Source organism: Aythya fuligula, chromosome Z (genome assembly GCF_009819795.1).
Source record: "Aythya fuligula isolate bAytFul2 chromosome Z, bAytFul2.pri, whole genome shotgun sequence".
NCBI lineage: Eukaryota > Metazoa > Chordata > Aves > Anseriformes > Anatidae > Aythya > Aythya fuligula.
Window position 1 is genome coordinate 24,830,126 of NC_045593.1, and position 22,306 is coordinate 24,852,431.

Consider the following 22,306-nt stretch of genomic DNA (forward strand, 5'->3'; position numbering starts at 1 on the left):
GAAGTTCTAAAATAAGTGTGGTCTATGAGAAAATAAATCTCATCTCACAACTAGATCACATAGTCAAATCATGGAACCATGGAATCATTTAGGTTGGAAAAAACCACTTCAACATCAAGCCCAACCATCTGCCTAACTACCAAGTCCACCACTAACCCATGGCCCTAAGCACCACATCCACACTTCTCTTAAATATCTCCAGGAACGGGGACTTCACCACTTCCCTGGAGAGTCCATTCCAACTCCATGAAGAAATCCTTTGCTATTCAATCTACACCTCCCCTGCTGCAACTTGGGGTCATTTCCTCAAATCCTAAGTTTACTTTCTATCAACTGTTTTCTCAGAAAGCACATTCCAGCTATTACTTCCTAAAAAAAACTGTGTTCACTTTGAGAAGAATCCAAGTCTAATTGTAAAATTGGCTAAGACACTTTTTTCTTAAGATGAGATTTGCTTTAGAAGGCTTTCAAATTTTTGCATGTTTGAAATTAAAAAAAAAAAATATTTACAGCTTTCACACAAGTGGTTGTCAGAAAGCACACAAGAAAGGAAGAAACAGCAACACATTATCATAAACATTTATTTCCAGTTGGTATCACTTCAGATTAACAGATCGTAAAAACACATTCCTACACTGCATGGATATGTATCAGAAAGACAATTAATTAGTTCTTCAGAGGAAACAAACTCAAATGAGGTCCCCAGCCTACTCTGTGAGAAAGTGAGAAGAAATAGGAGAGGCAAAACTTTTCTAACAGAAACCATCATGTTTCTCCAAATAATTTCAGAGATATTGCTCTTATGTCACATTTTTATCCCTTTTTTAAACAGGGCAAAGTAAGTTTACTGCAAGAAGATAGGAAAAACAGGCCTGCAACTGTAAGACTTTGTTAAGTTTTATGCAGTATACATCTCCCAAGAAATATTCCTCAAGGCTCTTGAGTATTTTTAATTTCTGACTCAAGATAACTGGGACAATAAAGGACAAGACTGACAGAAAACAGACTTAGCCCACGTCACATTACCGCTTAGGTAGGAACCTGTCCTATCTCTCCAGCTCCCTTTATTATCTTCCTAGATATAACTGGGAGAAAAGGAAGAAAAAAGAACCCACAAGATTTAACAACAGTAGGTCATTATATTATAGGAATGAAAAAAGTAAGTTGAGAGCGAACTACACATGGCAGAGGCAATATACAAAGAGGAAAACAACTTCATACATAAAGGTATGTTTCAGTTCAACCCCTTAGCTGCCTCTCTTTGACACAGTCCAGCAGGCAAAAAAAAAAAAAAAACACAAAAACTAAGCACAGCATTCCAGATATATAGCAAGAAAAAGCATGCATTTCAGCTTCATCACACATTCAGGGACTCTTAAAGCTCATCTTACAGGTTTTAATTTAATTATGCTCCCAGCTAGTAACATGAACCCAATGCTATTTCCCAATAGATGTTCTAATGCTGTATGTACAGTCCTAAATACATGCAGTGAAAGCACTCAGCTTTAAAATGGGCTTTGCAGTTCTACTGGTTTTATCTAACAAATACTGAGATTAATTTTAATGTTAATACATCCAAACCAGCTCAGATTAGAGGGTTTGAATCCTAAACGTATCTGAAGCCTATGGCTACCATTAAAAACTCCAAGGGTTTGATTACCTGCATCGATATATACGAGAATGACAGAAATAGTTTAATTAAGGTATTAGCAGTAAAAGCAGTAACAAACTAAAGAGCAAATAAGATGTTAGCATATACAGAAAGAATACAAAACAAGAATGTCATTGTACTGCAAACTACACTGGTGAATGTTTTTTTCCAGAACTACGGAGAACAATGAGAAATTAAAAAGTATTCAGAAAAGAAAAATATAGAAGATCAGAGTTATGACAAGAGTAAAGAGGAATGACTGGGATTATTCAATTGCTTTTCTTTGTTTATCTCCAGACACATAACAGTGTATGTAAGTACTAAAGTTAAATTACAGTTAAAAGATTTTAATTAGTAATTCACAGGATTAAGGCTAATTCTTGTACCCTGAGTTTTGGCTTCCCATTTATCCATGCATATGTGATACAACCTTTACTAACTTTTCAACTTCACTGATTGAATTCCAGGTTAAAAGAAGTTCACCTACAAAAGGTTAATTTAAGAACGAAAGAAAAATACTTGTTACATGAACACATCACTTAAGAAAGTGAGCTCAAATGATAAATTAAGTGGGTTTGGCTGTTTCAGGAAGCTATAGAATCCTTTTGTGAATGAAAACTTTGCATATGCAATAGACAAAATGTTAAGCACATGTACACATTCATGAATTCTTGATATGTAGTTTGTATATACAGATTACTGAACAAAAGGAAAATGAGAACCCTTAAGAATTAGACAAGAAATCTGAATAACTCCATATAAATACCCAAGAATAGGAACGCTACAAATAACTGTAGTAACTGCAAATAAAGCCCTAATAGGTCCAGCATAAAGCCAGCAAAAATTGTGAAAGGTTAGAAAAGCCTGTGTTATTTTTTTTTGTTTGTTTGTTTTTTCCAAAATACTACTGAAAAAAGTACTAGATTTTAATCCATTTACAGATTTAGGAAAAATTGGACTTGCAAAATTCACAATCATTGAGTTTTTCTGTCTTTGAAGAACTGCTTAAGCTCCCTTTCTTGCCTTCCACAGTCCGCTTTTAAATCTCTTCCTTCTTTCTTATTCCTTCCATCTCTATCATGGCTGAAGAAAAAAAAAAAAAAATCACATCTCCTGTTTATATCCTCTTTTACAAGAGTAAAAGAGTCACAGGAGCCACAAGCCAAGAGTCACCCCTGGAGTGATACAAGTTAGTATTTTCTTCATGATTAAAATCCTTTTGTATTTTGATCAAGAAGTGTTTTGAATGCACACTTCTGTTTACCATCTTCCTTCACCCTTTCCCCAAATACGCTACTCTGTGGTCAGATTCAAGGCTTTTTCTTATTAAAAAAAAAAGTAAAAGAAATCATAGAATCATAGAACATCCTGTGTTGGAAGGGACCCACAAGGAACAGAGTCTAATGCCTACAATATTTATACAATACTTGGACAACTATCATTATATCCTTTCCCACAGCATTCATGATTTATAGATCTAATTCTTATCTTAAGTTCATTACTTTTTTTTTTTTTTTTTTGCTGTTCAAAGCATGCAATCTGATTCATTTACTCTCCTTGCACTGAGGCTGTTCACAGGAAATACCTTTACCATTCTCACTGCCATCCTGCAACTATCCTAATTCTACAGCATCTTAGTGGGAGGAAGGAACAAAAACTGCAGTGCTCACAATGCAAGTATATGCAGACACATTCACAACTACATAGAATCACGGAATGGATTGGGTTGGAAGTAACCTTAAAGACCATCTCATTCCAAACCCCTGCCATGGGTGGGGGCATCTCCAACCAGACAAGGTTGCCCAAAGCTACATCCAGTCTGGCCTTGGACACTTACAGAGATGGGGAATCCACAGCTTCCCTGGGCAACCTGTGCCAGCACATCACCACCCTCTGAGTGAAGAATTTCTTCCTAACAGAAATGATTCTTCCTAATTCTTTCTTTTAGTGTAAGGCCATCCTCCCTTGTCCTATCCCTACACTCTCTGACAAAGAGTCCCTCCCCAGCTTTCCTTTAGGTACTGGAAGGCCACTCCTTACTAACCGAGTGGTCCTTCCATCAAATCTGTGTCTCTCCAATTTAGGGACTAGGATATCATGGGAGACAGTGTCAGATGCTTTGCACAAGTCCAGGTAGATGATGTCAGTTGCTCTTCTCCTGTCCATCAATGCTGCAACCCTGCCATAGAAGGCCACCAGACTTGTCAGGTTCCGTCTGCCCTTAGTGAAATCACATCAGAATCCTGGATTGCGTGTGCCCTGCTGTGCTGTCCCTCCACGGGTTATCAGGGTGTTTGAAGTCCCCCATGAGAACCAGGGCTTGTGAATGTGAGGCTGCTGCTACCTGTCTATAGAAGGCCTCATCAGCTTGGTCTTCCTGGTCAGGTGGCCTGCAGCAGACCCCCACTACAATGACCCCTGTCCCTATCCTCCCTGTAATGCTGACCCACAAGCTGTCAGCTCCTCACCCATCCCCAGGCAGAGCTCCACACACTCCAGCCTCTCACTGACATAGAGGGTGATACCCCTCCTTGTCTCCATGCAATGCTCTTTTTTCTTCCCCCTCTAATAATTAAAAAAAAAAACATTTTTTTTTTAAGAATGCTTAAGGCAAGCCATTTTCAGAGAACTGCCTGATATAATTGTCATACTTTTTCATCAGGAGTTACAGCTAAGTGCATACAAACAAGCATGGATGTTGTCATCTCCTTTCTGTTCATTTCACCCTTCATTACTTTTCATCCATTAACAACTTCATCTGTCATTTTGTTATCCAATCCTGTCTTTTGTAAGGCAACACTCTCCAGAAGATTGGCATCCAAACAAACAGAATTTTCTAAGAGTCTTATTGGTCACTTTTACAGCTGAATATCCAAGCAGTTTTAAATTTCATTCACTCACAGATTTAAGTGATCAGATACTTGTTATGATTTGTAGTCAGCAACCTTACAAAAAGAGTTCAGGCTCCTCACTGCTCAGTTTACCAGCCTGCCTTCCATCAGATTGCCTGTTTAGAGAAGTATTTTTCTGAAAGCCCATAAACCCCTAATTTTAAGTAAGCAAAACATTTTGGTATTGTTTCATATAAAGAAAAGCTATATAATCTACAGGATTTATAGCTCAGAATGTAATCAGGGACTGAATATAACCTTTCTTAAATAGGTTCTTAAATAGGCTTTGAAACTATAAAAGCTATCACATCATAATACACTATACTACACCAGTTTCTCAAACAAGAAAGCAGTATTTTCAACAGTTTATTACCTTTATTTGCAAATCCATCCATCTTGCATGAACTTAGATTAATATTTATTACCTGCTCTATAGGTTTTCCAAATTCCAAGTTCATCTAACTATGATTTCTGATGATACAAGAATACATCTGCAGCTACAGATATACTGAAAGAGACTTAGGCATTCTTTGAAGTGTTTCTTCCACTTTCTGCTTACTACCATAGTTTTTATATGAGATGTTTTTCACTAACTTGTCAGTAAGTCACTAGTCTGTAACTACTGGAGAATGTTGTTTTCGAAAGTGAGAAGAATGAGGTTGAGCTGATTGCCACGCAAATGGCATAGTTTAATCAGCACTGCTTTAAGTGTCCTCTCTGAGCCTTATGTAACTTTGTTTTCCAAATCTTCACCACAAAAAGTCATGCCCTCAAAAATATTATATGAGACTTGAAAAAAAAAAAAATAAATAAATGCCCTGTTTAAAAACCAACTAAGACAAATTCTTCTAAAGCCCATGATAGAATTTTGGCAAACACAGTTTTCCAGAGTGTCATTCTACTACTTAAGTCATCTCTTTTTCATTAAAATTTCCAATTCAGCAATATTTAAGTGAGGAGCTGCTTAAACTGTCTGCTTCAAACTACAGCTTTGATTCCTCATCTGTACAGAGTTACCCATTCTTTGGGCTCAATAAATACAAAATACAATTTGAGATACTGACATACAAGTTAAAAAAATAAGAAGATTTCATGTACAATACTAACTCTGCAATTTAGTTTCTAAATGCTTTAACTTCGTTACAAACTTGTTAAGTGTTATGTTAAGTTGTTATGTTAAGCGAAGAAGGAATCTGTAGGGAATCCTGGTGCCCTACCCTAACAACCCTCCACTGAGCACACAATTTGGTGTTTCTCACTTCCCTCTTGTAGGCGTCTCTCTCACCTAAATTTCCATAGTAAGAGTAGAAATTCAATACCCAGATAATATATGACAATTTTTATGTCTTGCTCCAAAAGGAGAGGACAATAAACATTGTTCTCAAGGATTATAGGTAAACAAACTCCTTTCTTCCTAATCTTATTTTGAAAATAGACAAAATGAAATTAACTGAAATGCTTACTAAAAACTCCAAATTCATAAAAAAATAAAACTTCCTCACAAATCAGAGACAGGTACCCAACATAGAACAGCTGCAAAAATACTAGATATAGGAATTACAGGAGACATAGACAATCTTTACCAAGTACTGGTATTTGTATCCAGGTATAATTATCCCTGTAACTTACTGTTTTCATATTATTAACTCATTCCACAGCCTCTACCTTCCTTACCCTGCCCTACATCTAAACTCTTTCTCCTTGTCAGTATTTAGGCAGTGTATGTTCATAGTTCCCATCTCACTGAGGTAGTAAGTGCCAGAAATATTTCTGTTATATATGAAAATGGAGCTAACCCCAGCCATCATGGTCTATAGAAACCTAAGGATCTTTATTCTATTATTAAGCCTTCCAGAAAAACATATGCAGCAAGTTAACACAAACCATCTCAAGCACAAGTTCTATTTATAAACCAGTTCCTCCACCCTAGCTACACAGCGTAATATATATTTTGTCATCATAGATACAAGTACTGCTTTCTCTCAAACAATGAAATGAAAAACAAGAGATGGCATCTTTCTCTACCACATAATACAGATGACCAAGTTTTATAACTCACAAATTGCCAAGTTAGGAAGAGAACTTAATGTACATTAGATGCAACTATGTACAAATAAAGTAATAAACCACAGAACATGTCTTGTTAGTTTACCGAGGTTATTATTTCACAAAAAGGAAAAAAATGAGTTCTTTAAAACTGAAATACAAGAGATCAATGAAGCTGAAAATAGAAAAGACTCAATTCATGTTCTATATGCAATACAGTGTTTACCTCTTCCTTTTTTGACAAAAGAGCAATTTTGTTTAAAAAAAAAAAAAAAAAAAGGCCTTTCCTGTTCTACAAATTCAAATAAAATGGAAGCTATTTCAACATGATTTGAAGGTTTTTTATTAAATGTATTGTTCATAATTTTCAACAGTATAATACATCCAAAAAATATTCATCCCAATTCTCTACACAACAACATTGGTCACTCATTGGTAAAAGGTATTCTTAGTTCAAATATTCTTATATTAACTATCTCACTGATAAATTTTGAGAAAGTTTCAGATTGCTGAATTTCTGGAAAAAAATTGCTTTTAGACATAGCAATAGCTCAAACTAAAACCAGTTTCAGAATCTTAAATCCTCTTGCCTGTCTCCCTTATTCTATACTCAAACAGAGAAAAATCTTTTGAATCAAAACAAGTAAAATGAACTTTGGCTAACTGAGTAAGGTGCCAAGCTGAGATAAACTGACATCTGCAATACAGATTACGTGAAATGGGCTTACTTTAGCTCCTATGTCATAATATAGATTTAAAAATATTCAGAAGGCTATAGGCTAATAAACAGCAAAGGAACGGATGATTATCAAAAGTACTTCTGCAATACAGTGAAGAGGACATTTGTTCCTTTTGGTTAAGCACTTAAAAGATGAGAAAGGAGTCTAAAGAGATGGGAATTATTTTTAAGTAAAACACATGCGTCATAAAACAGTTTCACCCAAACGTAGTATTCTTCAGCTGGCTATGAAAAAGAGCTAAATTAATAATGTGTTACAACAAATTTCCTACTTTCAAACACTTCCATATTTAAGCATTTCACAACGTAAGATTGGAAACTACTGACTCCTAATGGTTTATCAAATTCTCAGAAAACTAAAATGAAAAGGAGCTGCCTGTAGAATCTTTTAAAGTAATTAACAGTGATACATATAGACTGTACAGCATGCATCTCTATTTTATGTATTAGTATCCCAGTAATCACAAATTTTTAAGTTACTCATTGCTAAATAGGCGAAAGTCAAACAAAAGTTAAACAAGTAATGGTTAGTTACATATGTCAAAGATGTTCTCTCTCTTCAAAAGCACTTCTCTGAGCATAGCAACCAGAAATATACAGTCAGCAGTTAGTGGAGAAACTGTAACTGCATATATTCACAGTAAGGGAACTAATTAGTACACAGTAAATAAAAAGCACAATTTCCCCATTAACGAGAAGTTCAGTTACCTTTACCATACCTTTATCTGCTGTCTTCTAAGCATTGCAAGTTCCCTCATATCTCGGAATGGTTGTAGTAAGTACTGGTAGAGCTCCGTAGTAGCTTCTGCAAGACTACTGTAGGCTTCATCTTCCATCTGATACAGTTCAAGCAGCTCGACCATGCTTTCTGTGTTTTTGTGTTTCTCCAGAAGCTGTACAAAAAAAAAGTATCAATTTTAATTAATATGCTTAAAATTCCTACTGAAAGTGGTAATTTTTTAAAAACATTTTTACTAATGAGGGAAGAGGATAGACTACAGTCACCACTCTGATATACCAAACAAAAAAATGCATTAAACCCCACCCATATTTTGAATTTAGCCAGTTAAGTATGGTCATTTCTCTGATAATCTTAACTCAAAATGTGAAAAACTCCTTTTGATTTCTTCTCTCCAAAGATCTCAAGAAGATAGTAAAAATTAGCACAAAAAGAGCACAAAAAGCAACTTAGTGTTAGACAATCTACGATGTATTCATCAGATATGCTACTTCACAAAGTTTCCTGCTTCCAGTTGTGTGGGGAGAAGGAGTGGTGGGAAAGAAAGGGAATTCAAAGCAGAATTCAGATTTTGAGCTTTCTAGTTGCTTTTTTTAAACCTCCTTTTTACTTTAGACTCAGAGCTTTATTATATCAGTGCAGCTCAAGACAGAAAGAAGAATCTACACAAAACAGAACAGTGATCTGCATTTCACCCTAGACAGTTTACCCATGAAGTTCAAATCCACAAAGGTTCCATTAGATATCTTCAAAAAAAGGAAATCAGAAGCTTTTAATAGTAACAAAACAAAACCACTTTGTTTTATTTGAATTATGTCTTAATTCATGTAAAACAATATCTGAAGATTCTGTCCATTCCTTCCTTTAGTTCTTATGAAGTGGAAAATTCATTTGTTTCTACAAATTTGCTATGATGTATGTTTTCAATTTATATGTTTGCTTTGCATCTATTTTGGGCATTGGCCTGGGCAGACCTCACATGTTGCTGGAAGTCTTCTACCATTTCCAATATTCCGAAAGAATATTCAAATGTTTAACTAAAACTAATCCATCCAGACACGTGGAGTACTTGATGTGTTCGCAGAGACAAGATTAGCTGAAATTAATGCCCCTCTTACGCAACTTTCAGATATTTAAAGTCAGTCTCTTGTTCTTTGTATCAACAACTTAAAAGCATATATTCACAGTCCAAGTTTAAGTAAACTTAATATAGATTAGGAATAACATGGAATAAGCATTTCCTATCTTGTCTGTGTTCAGTCAAGCTGGATGCTCAACCTACATGAAATATTCTCAGTATACCAAGCTGTATCAAGTGTAATTACTGGAAGACAATACAGAGGGAACTGCAGATTAGAAACCAAAGCTTTGATCAACAGTCCTTTGGCATCTGGTTCATTTGTATGCCAAGAATGTCAAAACATGACATTTTACCATAGTGTCTACTCTGTTCCATAACATTTGTATTAATCTGCTCTTTTGTTACCCAAACGAATTAATTTATTTTTTTTTTTGTGATGTAAAGTTTGCTTCTAAAGATCCTTGCAACACTACCTCAACTTCCTTTGAAGCTCTGAAGATTGGCCAAGATTATAGACAGAACGCAAGGAGGCTCGCAGTAGCTTTATTTACATGTTCAGCATTAAAGTGATTGTCAAACAACAAGCCAAGAAGAGCTTTCCCTCAGCAAGGCTTGTCACGGAAGAGAGGTCTCAGACAGATGGTGCAGAATGGATATGATGTTTCTCAGCAGCAATCTGCTGTATTCCCTAAGCAATTTCACCTACCTACTAATTTCATTACCTAGTGCAAGACAGGAACACTGCCCTTCTCCTGTCTTCCAGCGGTGCGTAATATTCTGTGGTGTTTGAATTCTCACTGAAAGTACTGGGTAGTGTTCTGTGGCTTGCAGTCTGTAAAACCAGTATTTTAATGAGCTTTCTGGGCAAAATGTGCATGCCTTAGCTTGCAATTGTAGGGACAGAAGTCATCCCAGATGCTCTTGGGTTTGACTCCTAAGTTTCTACAGACTTCATGCATTATTCCAGTCCTCTAGCAGTTTTAACCCTTTAGTCTGCAAAGCCAACATCTTCCTCAGTTCCTCTAGCATGTTTCTAGTGCCTCAAAAAAGAGCTGCCATACTCAAGCCTTTTCCTACTCTACCTGTAGTCCCAAAACTATAATCATCTCCGTCAACATACTGAAAAAAAAAAACAAATACAAAACATATCCTACACAGCAACAAAAAGGAACAGCTAGAGAAAACTTATCACCCTTAAAGGAGAACCTTAAGTAATCTAATTTCAGGAACAGAACAATACAATACAGTACTTTTTTTTCCCCCTCCCTCCACAGATCAATCTTTTGGTCTTTCTAAAAGTTCTGATATTCTGGAACAGTCACAACTTTGCAGAATTCAGTGTGAAAATGTGCCAGGAAGTGAAGATCCATTTAAATTTTATGATCATCAGTATAGCACGGATACATTTTCAGGACACTAACAGCATACATCTACTTATGATTAGCTGGTTGTTCAGTGAAAATCACGTCCATAATGAGAAACAGTTTTCATAATGTCAAGAAGCATCACGAAGTTCATGCACATAGAAAAAATAAGTGGGCATCATATCAGGGTCTTGTCCAATTTTACTGGGTCTGCTCCTGGGGTCCCCCAGTCCTACACCTAGAGTTGCTCCTCAACTCCTTCAGAGACACCGAACCCCCAAGGAGTAAACTCTTAAAAACACATGCAAGTGAGGACAGATTATTTATACATAATACATATATTCTGAAATTAACAAAAGTCGAGCAACCTTTCTTCCTTCCTACAAGAATCCCCATTTTCCATTTCCTGCGCCTAATGAAGATCTTTTCCAATGAAAATGGTGATGCAGTTTCATTCAAGCTACAGTTACCAGAAGAGACATAACAGAACTGCAAAGCTGATTTAGAAACAACCAAACACGACCTTATTTGGTTACTTGAAAGAGCTATCAAATAGGGATATTCTTCAAAACAGGTAGCACAGCTACTGAACTGTAAGCACAGGTTACAGATAGCCTCACTACACCCACCCACCTATTAACACATTCTTATAAAAAGCAGTCAGGTGGCATTTGAGGGGAAATGTCTAAACATTAACTTCCTCTACAAAAGCTGCAAATCAGCTCAAAAGCATGCCTGTATTTCATCCTCTCAAGTCAACACCATAAAACTGCTGCCTCAAATTCCACTTGGGTTAAAAGCTACAGGATGGAAAGGAGAGAGTGAAGAAGTATCACCTGATCCAGTTTTCGAAAAGAAAAACAACACAGAATTTATGACTTGCATTTGAACTGACATTTATGATTTGCAATGTTTAAGAGAATATGGAAGTCTGAAACTACTCTGTCCCACTGTTTGGAATGGATGTGATTAACACACCCTTCACTGATACAGCATGGTATGAACAGAAGATTGATAGCTTAGGTTCTCCTACTAGACACAGACTAATAAGCCCAAGGAAGAGTGAAGGTTGGTTTACTGCTACCAGTCCTAAAGGGGCCACTAATATCGCAGATGGATGGAGCTGCCAGCTGCATGGAGGACCTCTCCCACCCTGCTCCATAAAGCAGTCTGGTGGAAGATTTCCTGTCAAAGATCCAAGGCAGATGAAGCATTTGTCTTAGCTGGCTGCCATCCAGGCAGTACTTGGACTATCAGATAACAGTAACGCTGGTCTAGCACAGAATCCACTGAATTAATAATGTCATAAGGCAAACCTGGCCCTCCACAGTCTCACAAGTTGTTTAACTCTGTATATTCCAATTTTCTTGCAGGCAGTATCTCGAGGATATGCTGTTTTAGAAATACAAAAAAGTCAGCCATTACCTTTCAGAAAGATGGAGACATTGGCTAAGCTGGCCAAATGCCTAAACCAACCCAGTACCTTCGAACAGTGCAGTTTGCGAACTGTTAGCATAAAATACATGAACAAGTTTTGTGGCATATTTTATGTCCCACTGATGATTAATTCTCAACACAGACATTCAGTGCTACCATTCATTTGCTTCAACAGCCTTGGTATGAAATTTTGACTTCCACAACTTTTTAAAATTAAATTATTTAAAGAAGTGGGTGGAGGAGGGTAGAGTAATATCCTGTACAGGCCTGACTAGTGCAATACCCATTGAATACTGCATTTATTTTAAGAATCATGTTTCACAGATGCTACATTGTTCACAACTAAATGAATCCATATATTTTAGGCAACTATTATGCAGATAGACTCTAGCCAGAGGAAACAGGCTTTTTTTTCCCCCCAATTTAACAGCACATATTTCAACTATATAACAAAGATTATTTCTGTCTTCAGAATTAAAAAAACATTTTGTCCATAAAGCTTTAAAAAGCCCTACAGAAGACAGTGCAATTATGTGTAAGTTGCCACCAGTTGGGGGTGTAATCCAATGCTTCATTTAATCAGTGAAGGGCCTTTTCATACATTTCCTTTGCTGTTATTCCCAAAACTTTCACCGTTATCCCCAGTTTGTTTTGGGAATTTGTAAAAACTCTACAGCATGACACATACCTGATTTTAGCTAAAACAAGCAATGTATTTTTCAGTCTCTTCCCAAGCTTTTACATATTTTTGAAATAACAATAATTACAGAAATGCACTACTCAGCCTGGAAAAGAGGAGGCTGAGGGGAGACCTCATTGAGGTCTACAGCTTCCTCATGAGGGAAGTGGAGGGGCAGGCGCTGATCTCTTCTCTTTAGTGCCCAGTGACAGGACCCGAGGGAATGGTGTCAGGCTGAGGCAGGGGAGGTTCAGGCTGGACATCAGGAAGAGGCTCTTCACTGAGAGGGCTGTTGTGCACTGGAACAGGCTCCCCTCAGAAGTAGTCATGGCACCAAGTCTGTTGGAGTTTAAGAAGTGTTTGGACTGTGCTCTTAGTCATAAGGTCTGACTTTTTAGGTAGACCTGTGTGGTGCCAGAAGTTGGACTTAGTGATCCTTATGGGTCCCTTCCAATTCAGGATGTTCTATGATTCTGTGATACTCTCCTATTAAGTTCTCAAATGCCTGGAAGTATTACTTGCCACTTCCAGAACTAATCCACCTGCTGATACAGTTGTAATAGACTACGATGAATTCCAGACAATGAGTTACAAAGTAAAACTTCCGGAGTACATAAAATTGGGATGCAAGATTTCAGCAACTGAACTTACTTCAAGCTCTCACATTAGAACAGGTTTAAAATTGTTGCTGTTCTCTCTTCTAAAGCTGTCTTTAAACAAAGAACCACCTTCTTAACACATGCACAAGACATGCACACATACATATCCTGGTAATGAGTAGGAGTCTCAATTACATGAGATCTGTTCTACAGGTAAACTACTTTCCTCTCTCCTTAATGTATTTTCCTGTAATGAAATGTCACCCACGGTCGTTAAAAGATCAATCCTTACTTCTGTTTGTATGATTGCATTGCCATCAACAGCCTTGGCTTTGTATGTAAAACAGAAAGAACCACTTGCATTATTATAACAGCTAAATTCAGTCAAAGCAGACCAAAGCTTGACTCTCCAAACCAGATCTAAGATATTTTTTAATGTTGAGATATAAACCGTCTAAGAGGATACGGAGTTACAGGACACTATAAATAAGCCAGGTACTACTGCTCAGAATGAGAAGTGTTTGAAGCAGCACTACATCTTTCCAGTCTCAAAATTAAAAGATACAAACGAGTTAGTTACATATTAAACTTATTTGGAAATCACAGAGTTTATAATTAGTACATAAAGCAATCCTCTACCTACTGAGTGGACCAAAAGGTCCAGTTTTTTCGAACAGGCTTTTGAAGATAGGGGATACCAAGTCTATGCCAATGTGTAGCAAAGGTTATTGTCTGAATTTTGGGGAGGAGTTTCTGAATGGCTGTTTATAGAAGGACTGAGCCAGTTAAAACAATCAAACCAAACACACACAAACAAGTTTATCAAACTTCACAGCTATTCTAAGAAACAAACAGCAACACATACAACATCAAGAAAAAACAGCAACAAAAAGGTTTTGAGAAGTAAAACAGGTTCTTTAAAACCCAAGATACAAAAAGGAATACTTTCATAACATGTTTCACACTTCTCTTTTTAGGGCTGTGAAGAACTGCTCACATAGGGTGAGTTACTCGATTAAATCCTCTTTAAACCCTGTTTAAAACAGTCTTTTACCACCTAAAGTACCTAAATGCAGACAGCCGACCAGAAGGCTAAGACTAAGACCAGCATAGTGCTGACTGGTGATCTTGACCTCTTTTCAGTTGTAACACTTATTTTCATTTATGTTCAGATTAACAGCTCCTGGGATAGTAAAAATTATTTTTGTCAAGTTCATTTACACTGCCTGCCAAAAATGCACCTCATTTCAATGTACTACCTGTAAAACAAGTCAGCAGAAAAGAAAAAGTACTCAATTACTGGGTAAGAAAAAAATGAAGTAGTATTTTAATGCAGTGAAGTGAGCCAAAACTTTATTTCCATGTATGCAACATTACTGAACAATGCCATTTCTCTCCTCCCACCCAAAATCCTAAATAGAAATCTCAGCAGAACTCTGTATACATAACTCATGGGAGTATCACATGGCTCAGACTTAGAGCTGCCAGCTCTGACAACAAAGTATGGCATGCTAGATCTCTTCTAAAAGCTCGACAGGGAGATGTCAACAAGTGAAAACTACACATCTCCTTCTCTGTGAACAAGACACAGATATGTGTAACAGTGTGGTAAAGTTGCTTTTGTTTTAAGATGACATAGAAATGGTACATCTCTGATCACTCTACCATACTTTATGACGTAGCTGTAGCTCTTTTAAATCATGCTACATGCCAAATGAATGCCCCTAAAAGCCAGCTATTTATTTGAATTTAGTGTATTACTTGGAATAGCAAAGGTACAAATTCCCTACATAAAGTGGCTCAGGTTGGAAGGAACCTTAAGGACCATGCTGTTCCAGCCCCCTGCCATGGGCAGGGACACCTCCCACCAGACCAGGTTGCCCAGAGCCCCATCCAGCCTGGCCTTGAGCACCTCCAGGGATGCGGCATCCACAGCTTCTCTGGGCAGCCTGTTCTGGTGCCTCACCACCCTCTGAGTGAAGAATTTTCTCTTCACTTCTCATCTAAACCTCCCCTCTTATAGTTTAAAACCATTCCCCCTTGTCCTGTCATTATCTGACCAAAAAGTTGCTCTCCACCTTTTTTATAAGCCACCTTTAAGTATTGGAAAGCTGTGATAAGGTCACCCTGGAGCCTTCACCCTTGAGACTTCTCTTCTCCAGGCTGAACAGTCCCAGCAATCGCAGCGTGCAGGAGAGGTGCTCCAGCCCTCTGATCATCCTTGTGGCCCTCCTCTGGACCTGCTCTAACAGCCCCACATCCTTCTTGTGCTGGGGGCCCCAGATGTGGATGCAGCACTCCAGGTGGGGCCTCACAAGGGCAGAGCAGAGGGGCACAACCACCTCCCTCCACCTGCTGCCCACCCCTCTGTTGGTGCAGCCCAGTCACAGTTGGCCTTCTGGGCTGCAAGCACGCACTGCTGGCTCATGTCTAGCTTTTTGTCCACCAGAAACCCCAGGTCTTTCTCTGCAGGGCTGCTCTCAATGATGTCTTCTAGTCTGTGCTCATGTCTAGGATTGTCCCGACCCAGGTGCAGCACCTTGCACTTTGCCTTCTTGAACCTGATTAGGATCACATGGGCCCACTTCTCCAGCCTGCTCCAGGTCGCTCTGGAAGACATCCCTTCCTTTTGGTGTATTGACTGCACCACACAGCTTGGTGTCATATGCAAGCTTGCTGAGGATGCACTCAATCCCATTGTATGTATCATGGGTAAGGATGTTCAACTGTACTGGTTCCAGGACAGACCCCTTAGGGGCATCTAATAGTTACCTTATTTCAAAGTTAATATGGTACTCTGGGACTCCTTCCCCTTGGAAAGGGGTAAAATAACTAAAAGATAAAGTCAGTAATGAATCACTGATTAGTTGGAACATGGTAACTTTGAACAAAAAACTTCTAGGCAACACCTCACCCTGAAGGCTTGGCAAAGAGCTGGTTTTTTATTCATGTCCTAATGAGTTCTAAGTAACTTTTTCTGCAGTAATCCGATCAAAAAAAAAAAAAAAAAAAAAGATTTAGAACATACATTAAAGACATGTTCATGCTGTGACACAAAATACATTAATTTTTGGTCCTTTTGGTCCTCTTTTTCTGTGCTTCTGAACTACGCTATTCATCAGAAAAACATATTCAAGAGTGTCAAAACTGACAGCCATCTCCAACTAATACTCGCATACAGTGAGTACATTTAATTGACAAAGTATTACGACACTACTCTAAAAAACACTTTCTCTGTGTAAGGTTTGCAATGTCAGGATACACACAGGATACAAACGAAACACCCACTCTGCTAAACAACAAATACTCTTCTAGAAAAACAAATGTGATAATTTGATGGGAACAACAAGTATATTATCATCGTCACGCTGAAGTCAACTCATGGGACCCACGTATTCAGTAAAGGATTAGTACTCTTACCAATCTTACAATACATTTGTCATGGCAGCAGATATTCTCAAATGCCTGATACTAATCAGGTATTTGCCTAATGTTAGGCTTTTTAATCTAATGCAAAGACAGTAAAGCATTATGACAACAGGTTCCAGGCACCAGTAAGCCTGAATTTACTTTTTAAAGCTGAGGTGAGCTTGCTCTTACTGAAAGTACATCCCACTTCCCACCCCTCTTCTTCCAGCTCCACCTTGGCTCCACGTTTTTCTCCTCTCAGGTGCACCATTCCTCCTTTGCACTACCTTTGTCACGTCTTCAACAAGCTAACTAAGCACCAGGCAAAGAGCTACTTCCCTTGGATGAATTTACTGAGTTTTACGCTGCACTGAATCATCAAGGACAGAGATGCAGAACAGGAAGGCACACAAAGCTGCAGGAGGATCCCACCCACCCCCACCTTCAGCATCAGTAAGAGATGCATTACAGCATGTCCAGTTCTTCAGCAGGGTGGTGGGTTAGCCACCTTTAAACCTTGGACAACAGATGACGTGTAACTGAAATGGCCCTTTGTGTAGCTTCGCAGGGCTCGTGTAGTTCAATACTGCTTCTAACTCTGCAGCACCTTATACAACAGTAAAATCACAGAAAGACAGATAAAGTCAGGCCTAAGAAAGGAACAGGTTTACACATGACTACACCCTATTTTTAAAGCTTCTAGAAGTAAAATACAACATCCAGTCCACTATTACAGTCCACTGCTACTAATAAAAGGCTGTGGTATGAAGAAACTCCTGAAACACTGTATCATGCATGCTATTTTTCCTCCTGCTCTAGCAACAAATACCACACAAATAGTAAGCTATTATCTCACCTCTGTAGCAGCATAACATTTAAGGAGAGAGCAATTTAATATCAGGTGATCATAGACCTGTATCCTGCAGTGTTACCCAGTTGGGCTGGATTTAGTCCTGTTTTCATAAAGAAATTATGTATGTATTAAATATATATGGGTATATATATTAAATGTCACAAAGAAATAAAATACATGTGTGATAAATCAGCATGATAAAACACAGTTGAAATAATGCATACAATTTACCTATTAACTAAACTCTTCCACATCTGCTGATTTTTAGAAGTCCTGCCATGTATGGATATTTTCCTGAATTTTACTTCTCTGAAGTGACAAAGGGTTCAGTTTGAAATTCTGACATCATAATTATAAACAAATATTGTGCTATTCCAAAGGCAAAATAACTTCCTTACAGAAGCAAACTGCAACAATTTGGGTTTTGTAGACTCATGTGAAAAGTTGCTCTACAACTCATTTTAGTTAACGTTAGTTGAGCAATAGCAACGTTTTTCAAAAATAAATAAATCCAGTTGGAAAAGTATTGTAACAGTAGCACAAAAAATAACAATTTTCAGAACTGGAAAAAGAAACAATAAAATGGGCTACTGAATTGACAAAAAGAACAGCAAACACAGAAATGCTTACTAAGCATTCAAATTGTTGTGATTGTTTGTCTGCCCTATACATTAAAAAAAATCCATAGTTTTACTACACAAATACCATAAAAAAAAAGATTAAAAGGAAACCCAAAGATAGGAACTTACCAGTAAAAGGTTTTTTAATTTAAAACAACCTATGCCAAAATTTTTGCAACCAGTCATTGGTAGTTAAACAGCAGAAATTTATTTATATCTACTCTCAATAGCTCCAGATGAAGATTTTCAAAAACTAGTTTGCCTAGGAAGCTGTCATCACATTGAAACACCTTTCTGGCTGCTATAGCTGAAGGACGTAAGCAAAAGGTAAAATCCAAACTGCACAAATGTGCCACTAGTAAGAAGTTATTAGGAGTAATGTACATAGCTGAAAAGTAAGAGCTACAAAACAAGAAGACATTTGTGGAAATGTTGCAAGTTAAAATCTAGCACTTTGTTTCAAAGTTCTTCATGGAGTCTTCAGGCAAACTTATAATGGCTTGGATTTATATTTCAGGCCCAAATTCTTCAGAAGATGGGAATTGGGCAAGTTTCAACACCGAACTAATTAAAACAAAAACACATTTCCCCTGTTAATTTATGCAATTTATGACTGGAAGATATTATGAAATCATCCATTCTCCTGTCCAAAAAATCTGGACTATTTTCTAGACTTTAGGATCTCATATCAAGTTTTGCATGGGCTTCAACAATTATTCTTAGAGACTAACCCATACTCTAGCAGATATCAACATCAGATTTCTGATGAGATCATATTATTACTTCTTTTAAGGGCTCAAGAATTCTTTCATTACCATTCCTCAAACATTCTTGCCTGTTTGCTATTAAACAGCATTGCACTTAGAGGAGGATTTTCAATGAACTATCCAAGATCTTTGCTCTGAATGGTTATAGTGATGTTAGTACTATGCAAAACATATGACTAGTTCAAGTAAATTGTTCCAGTGTATACTGGCACCCTTTCTCAAAACCATCTAGATAGGTGTATATATAACATGGTTAAACCTACAGATTCTGTTGGCCTTGTATGTTAGCCCTTCCCCAGAGCACTATCATGCTGACCACTGACAGAGCAGGACAAAACAACTGCACACTCCACTTTTAACATAGCAGAAGGTTTACAACAGCAGAATACCTTACTTTCATGCTTTTATTACAAGGTAAATTAACAACTTGTGACAAGTTTTTGAAAATTAAATTTATTTATTTTAGCTACCTTTCTGTTCATTTGCTTTCTAGGATACAGGGAGGATGCAATGTAACATGTGTTATGTTACTGGCAACTTCTGAGCACTCTAGTTGCCCAACACTGCACCTAGACTAATGTTCTAGGTGCTGCAGGTTCCTCTGCTGAGTGCAATACATGCTCATTTGCTTCTCCTGGTTTTGCATGGTACTAAAAAAAAAAACAAAAAAGTACTTAGTGGCATTACACTATCAACCATAGCAGAATTAGTAGAAAGAAATCTTAATCGTTGATTCTTCTTTGGAGAAAATACAGGAGGAAGAGGAGGATAGAGCTTATTTAGAAGATACTCTCAACTGCTAAATCAACAGGTGCAACCTTACTCTACTGCTATCTAGCAGATAGCATTCTGAGCAACAGGGCAGATATATACGTAATATAACTGAGTTAATTAAAATGTATCTTCAGAAAACCTTTATTTATTCTCCTTCCCTTCCCTTTCGTTCTGCCTGTCTTCTTTCTCTCCCCAACATACCCCTTACAGGTAAGCTTTCATCTCCTGAAAGAAGAGTTTTATATATGTATCTTTAGTTTCACCAGGTCCCCACTTTATCTGAAGTTCTTTTCAGTAACAGCAGTTTCATGGTGGACTACAAGGATTTGTTTCTATTAAGATCAAAAATTCACCTCCCAAAAGAAGAAAAATGGTAGATTTGGCCATTTCTGAAATATAAGGCTTTAGAGTGACTTTTTAAGCTCTGTGGAAGCTATATCATGTTTATAAAGTACAACATAAACCTCAAAGACCATCTACTAGTAAGCTGTGTCTTACAGAAAGAAATGTAAGAGGGTGCAATGATTAGAAAGAATCTGCTTTCCAATTCTAAGCCAACCTGTGTTATATTACCACAGCAAGAAACTGAGAAGAAAAAAGTTACTGGATATTGAAAGCAGTATTAAAAGGCATTGACTTGAAGGCCTGGAGGACATTCAGTTCAGGAATGAGAAGGAAAGTAATGCTAAAAAATGGTAAACGGTATTGCTAAATGGTAAAATGGGGGGAAAATATGCAAGAAGATAATGTAAATATGAAGAAAAAACAACCCAACACAGTATCTAAAAGCTAAGAAATAAGGTAGGCTGTGAATTGCCTAGAGCATAATGGGTTTCAGAGTGTTTATCACATAGGTTGTGCCCACCTTGTCAAAGTACTCCAGCACATGAAAATGCTACACCTGCCTACTAGGCAACAACTTTTAAAAGTAAAGTCTATCTCTAAAATAAACTCTTCATTAGAATACTTCCTCAACTACAAGCCAAAAATGATTCCTCAACCTGTGTTCAGACTGTTAAACAGAGCATACATTGCATTTCTCCCAGGTATTTTGATAGGGCAGAAAACTATAAGAATGGCAAACTGCTGTGTTCAGTTTCTAAATATTAAGCCTATGCTTACTGATTAAGGGTCATCCTGATCGGTATTGCTATACTCTATAGAATGTAGTTTTATTTTTCATGTTGTACTTGCATTCTGTCAAGGGAAACCGACCTTTCCAAGCAGAAGTCCTTTTCTTTGTGCACATATCATTTATACATCTTGAAGAAATGTGTATTGTTTTAAACGTTCTCTACTGTTTTCAGATACAGTAGCAGTATTCATCACCTTCAGCTAGCTCTTGTCACACTAGCAAGGCAAAACTAGAAAAACACATTAAGTTTATCTACATGTGCATGCCATAAGTGAATTACAAAAGGGAAAAAAAAAGATATTATTTCAAATCCAGAAGTATCAAACTCAGACTGGAAAAAGAGACAACACAGTAGTCTTGACAAAGTAGTCTTTGTCAAAGCATTGACAAAAACAAACCTACCACCCAAAACTTTAATTAACCTGCAATTGCAAGTCATAAGCAATCAAAAGCAAGTTGCTGCTACCTATGAAAGAGAAGTAAAATGGAAGGGCACTAGAAAAAAAAAATAAACATTTAGTCAGGAAGATATCCAACAGAAGGATGAGAGATAAAAGATCTCCAATTAAAAGGTAAACAGTTATTTTGCGTAGTACTTGGAAGGGTTTAACTCACAGGCTTAAGATAAGCGAAGACTGTGGTAATGTCAATGTCCCCTAAATGCTAAATTCCTAGAAGCCAATTTAAAGCATGCGTTTTACAATGGTATGCAATAATAGCTTTGACTTTCAGCAATTTTACGTCCACCATATGATTAAGTTGTTACAGTATTTATTTATCCTTGCCGCAACGAGGACCGAGCATCTCAAATGATACAGCCTTCTCTACGTCAGCTCCCTGCCTTTCAGTGGTACCCCATCATAAAGTGGTTAACTTGTAACATTTATTTACATTCACAGAATTCATTCTAAGCGTGACTTAAATTTTTATTATTCACAGAAAAGTGTGGCAACCTCTCCATGCTTCATTCTGCTTATCTGAAAATGTGTCATGGTATCCTCACCAGTGTTTGATGCTTGCAGAATGAGTCAGGTATGAACTTCCAACCACTAAAATGCCAGGCCTTTAAAATATTTAGTAACTGAGGACTAGTTTGTAACAACCAAACCTAACTGCTAATAGCTCCAATTGCAGATTAGATACATAAAAAAGATGATGGCTGGCAAGGTTTAACACTGAGGGGAAAAAAAAGTCTTTGGTTCGGCAACGACAGAAGTACTAGGCAGAGTACTATTACCACGCAACTGTTTCTTAGGAAGGTGAAGACTACTTACCTGTTCTATAGAGCATGCCCTACAGCTGCTGCCATATTATATTTTGGTTACTATTAACTTATCGTAGCAGTACATTGGTTAGACAGCTTATTTACAGAGCATTTAGGAGTGAATTAAAGTAGTTGTACCACAAACAAGTGTTAACCACTACAACTGATGAGTGCATGAAAGCAGCTTTCAAACAGAAATAAGCTTGGATTTCCAGAATGCCATAGACTATTGCTGAGCAGTAATTAATAATTAACCCTG

At 37.4% G+C, this 22,306-nt stretch overlaps 1 protein-coding gene across 2 annotated transcripts in view; it reads right to left on the bottom strand.

Moving 5' to 3' along the window:
- JMY (junction mediating and regulatory protein, p53 cofactor) overlaps nt 1-22,306 on the bottom strand; it is a 69,394-nt gene that overhangs the window by 41,711 nt on the left and 5,377 nt on the right. For both annotated transcript variants that reach the window (XM_032205636.1, XM_032205635.1), the window contains exon 2: nt 8,047-8,220. In XM_032205636.1, the coding sequence (XP_032061527.1) occupies nt 8,047-8,220 (174 nt within the window). The remainder of the gene's footprint in view (nt 1-8,046; nt 8,221-22,306) is intronic.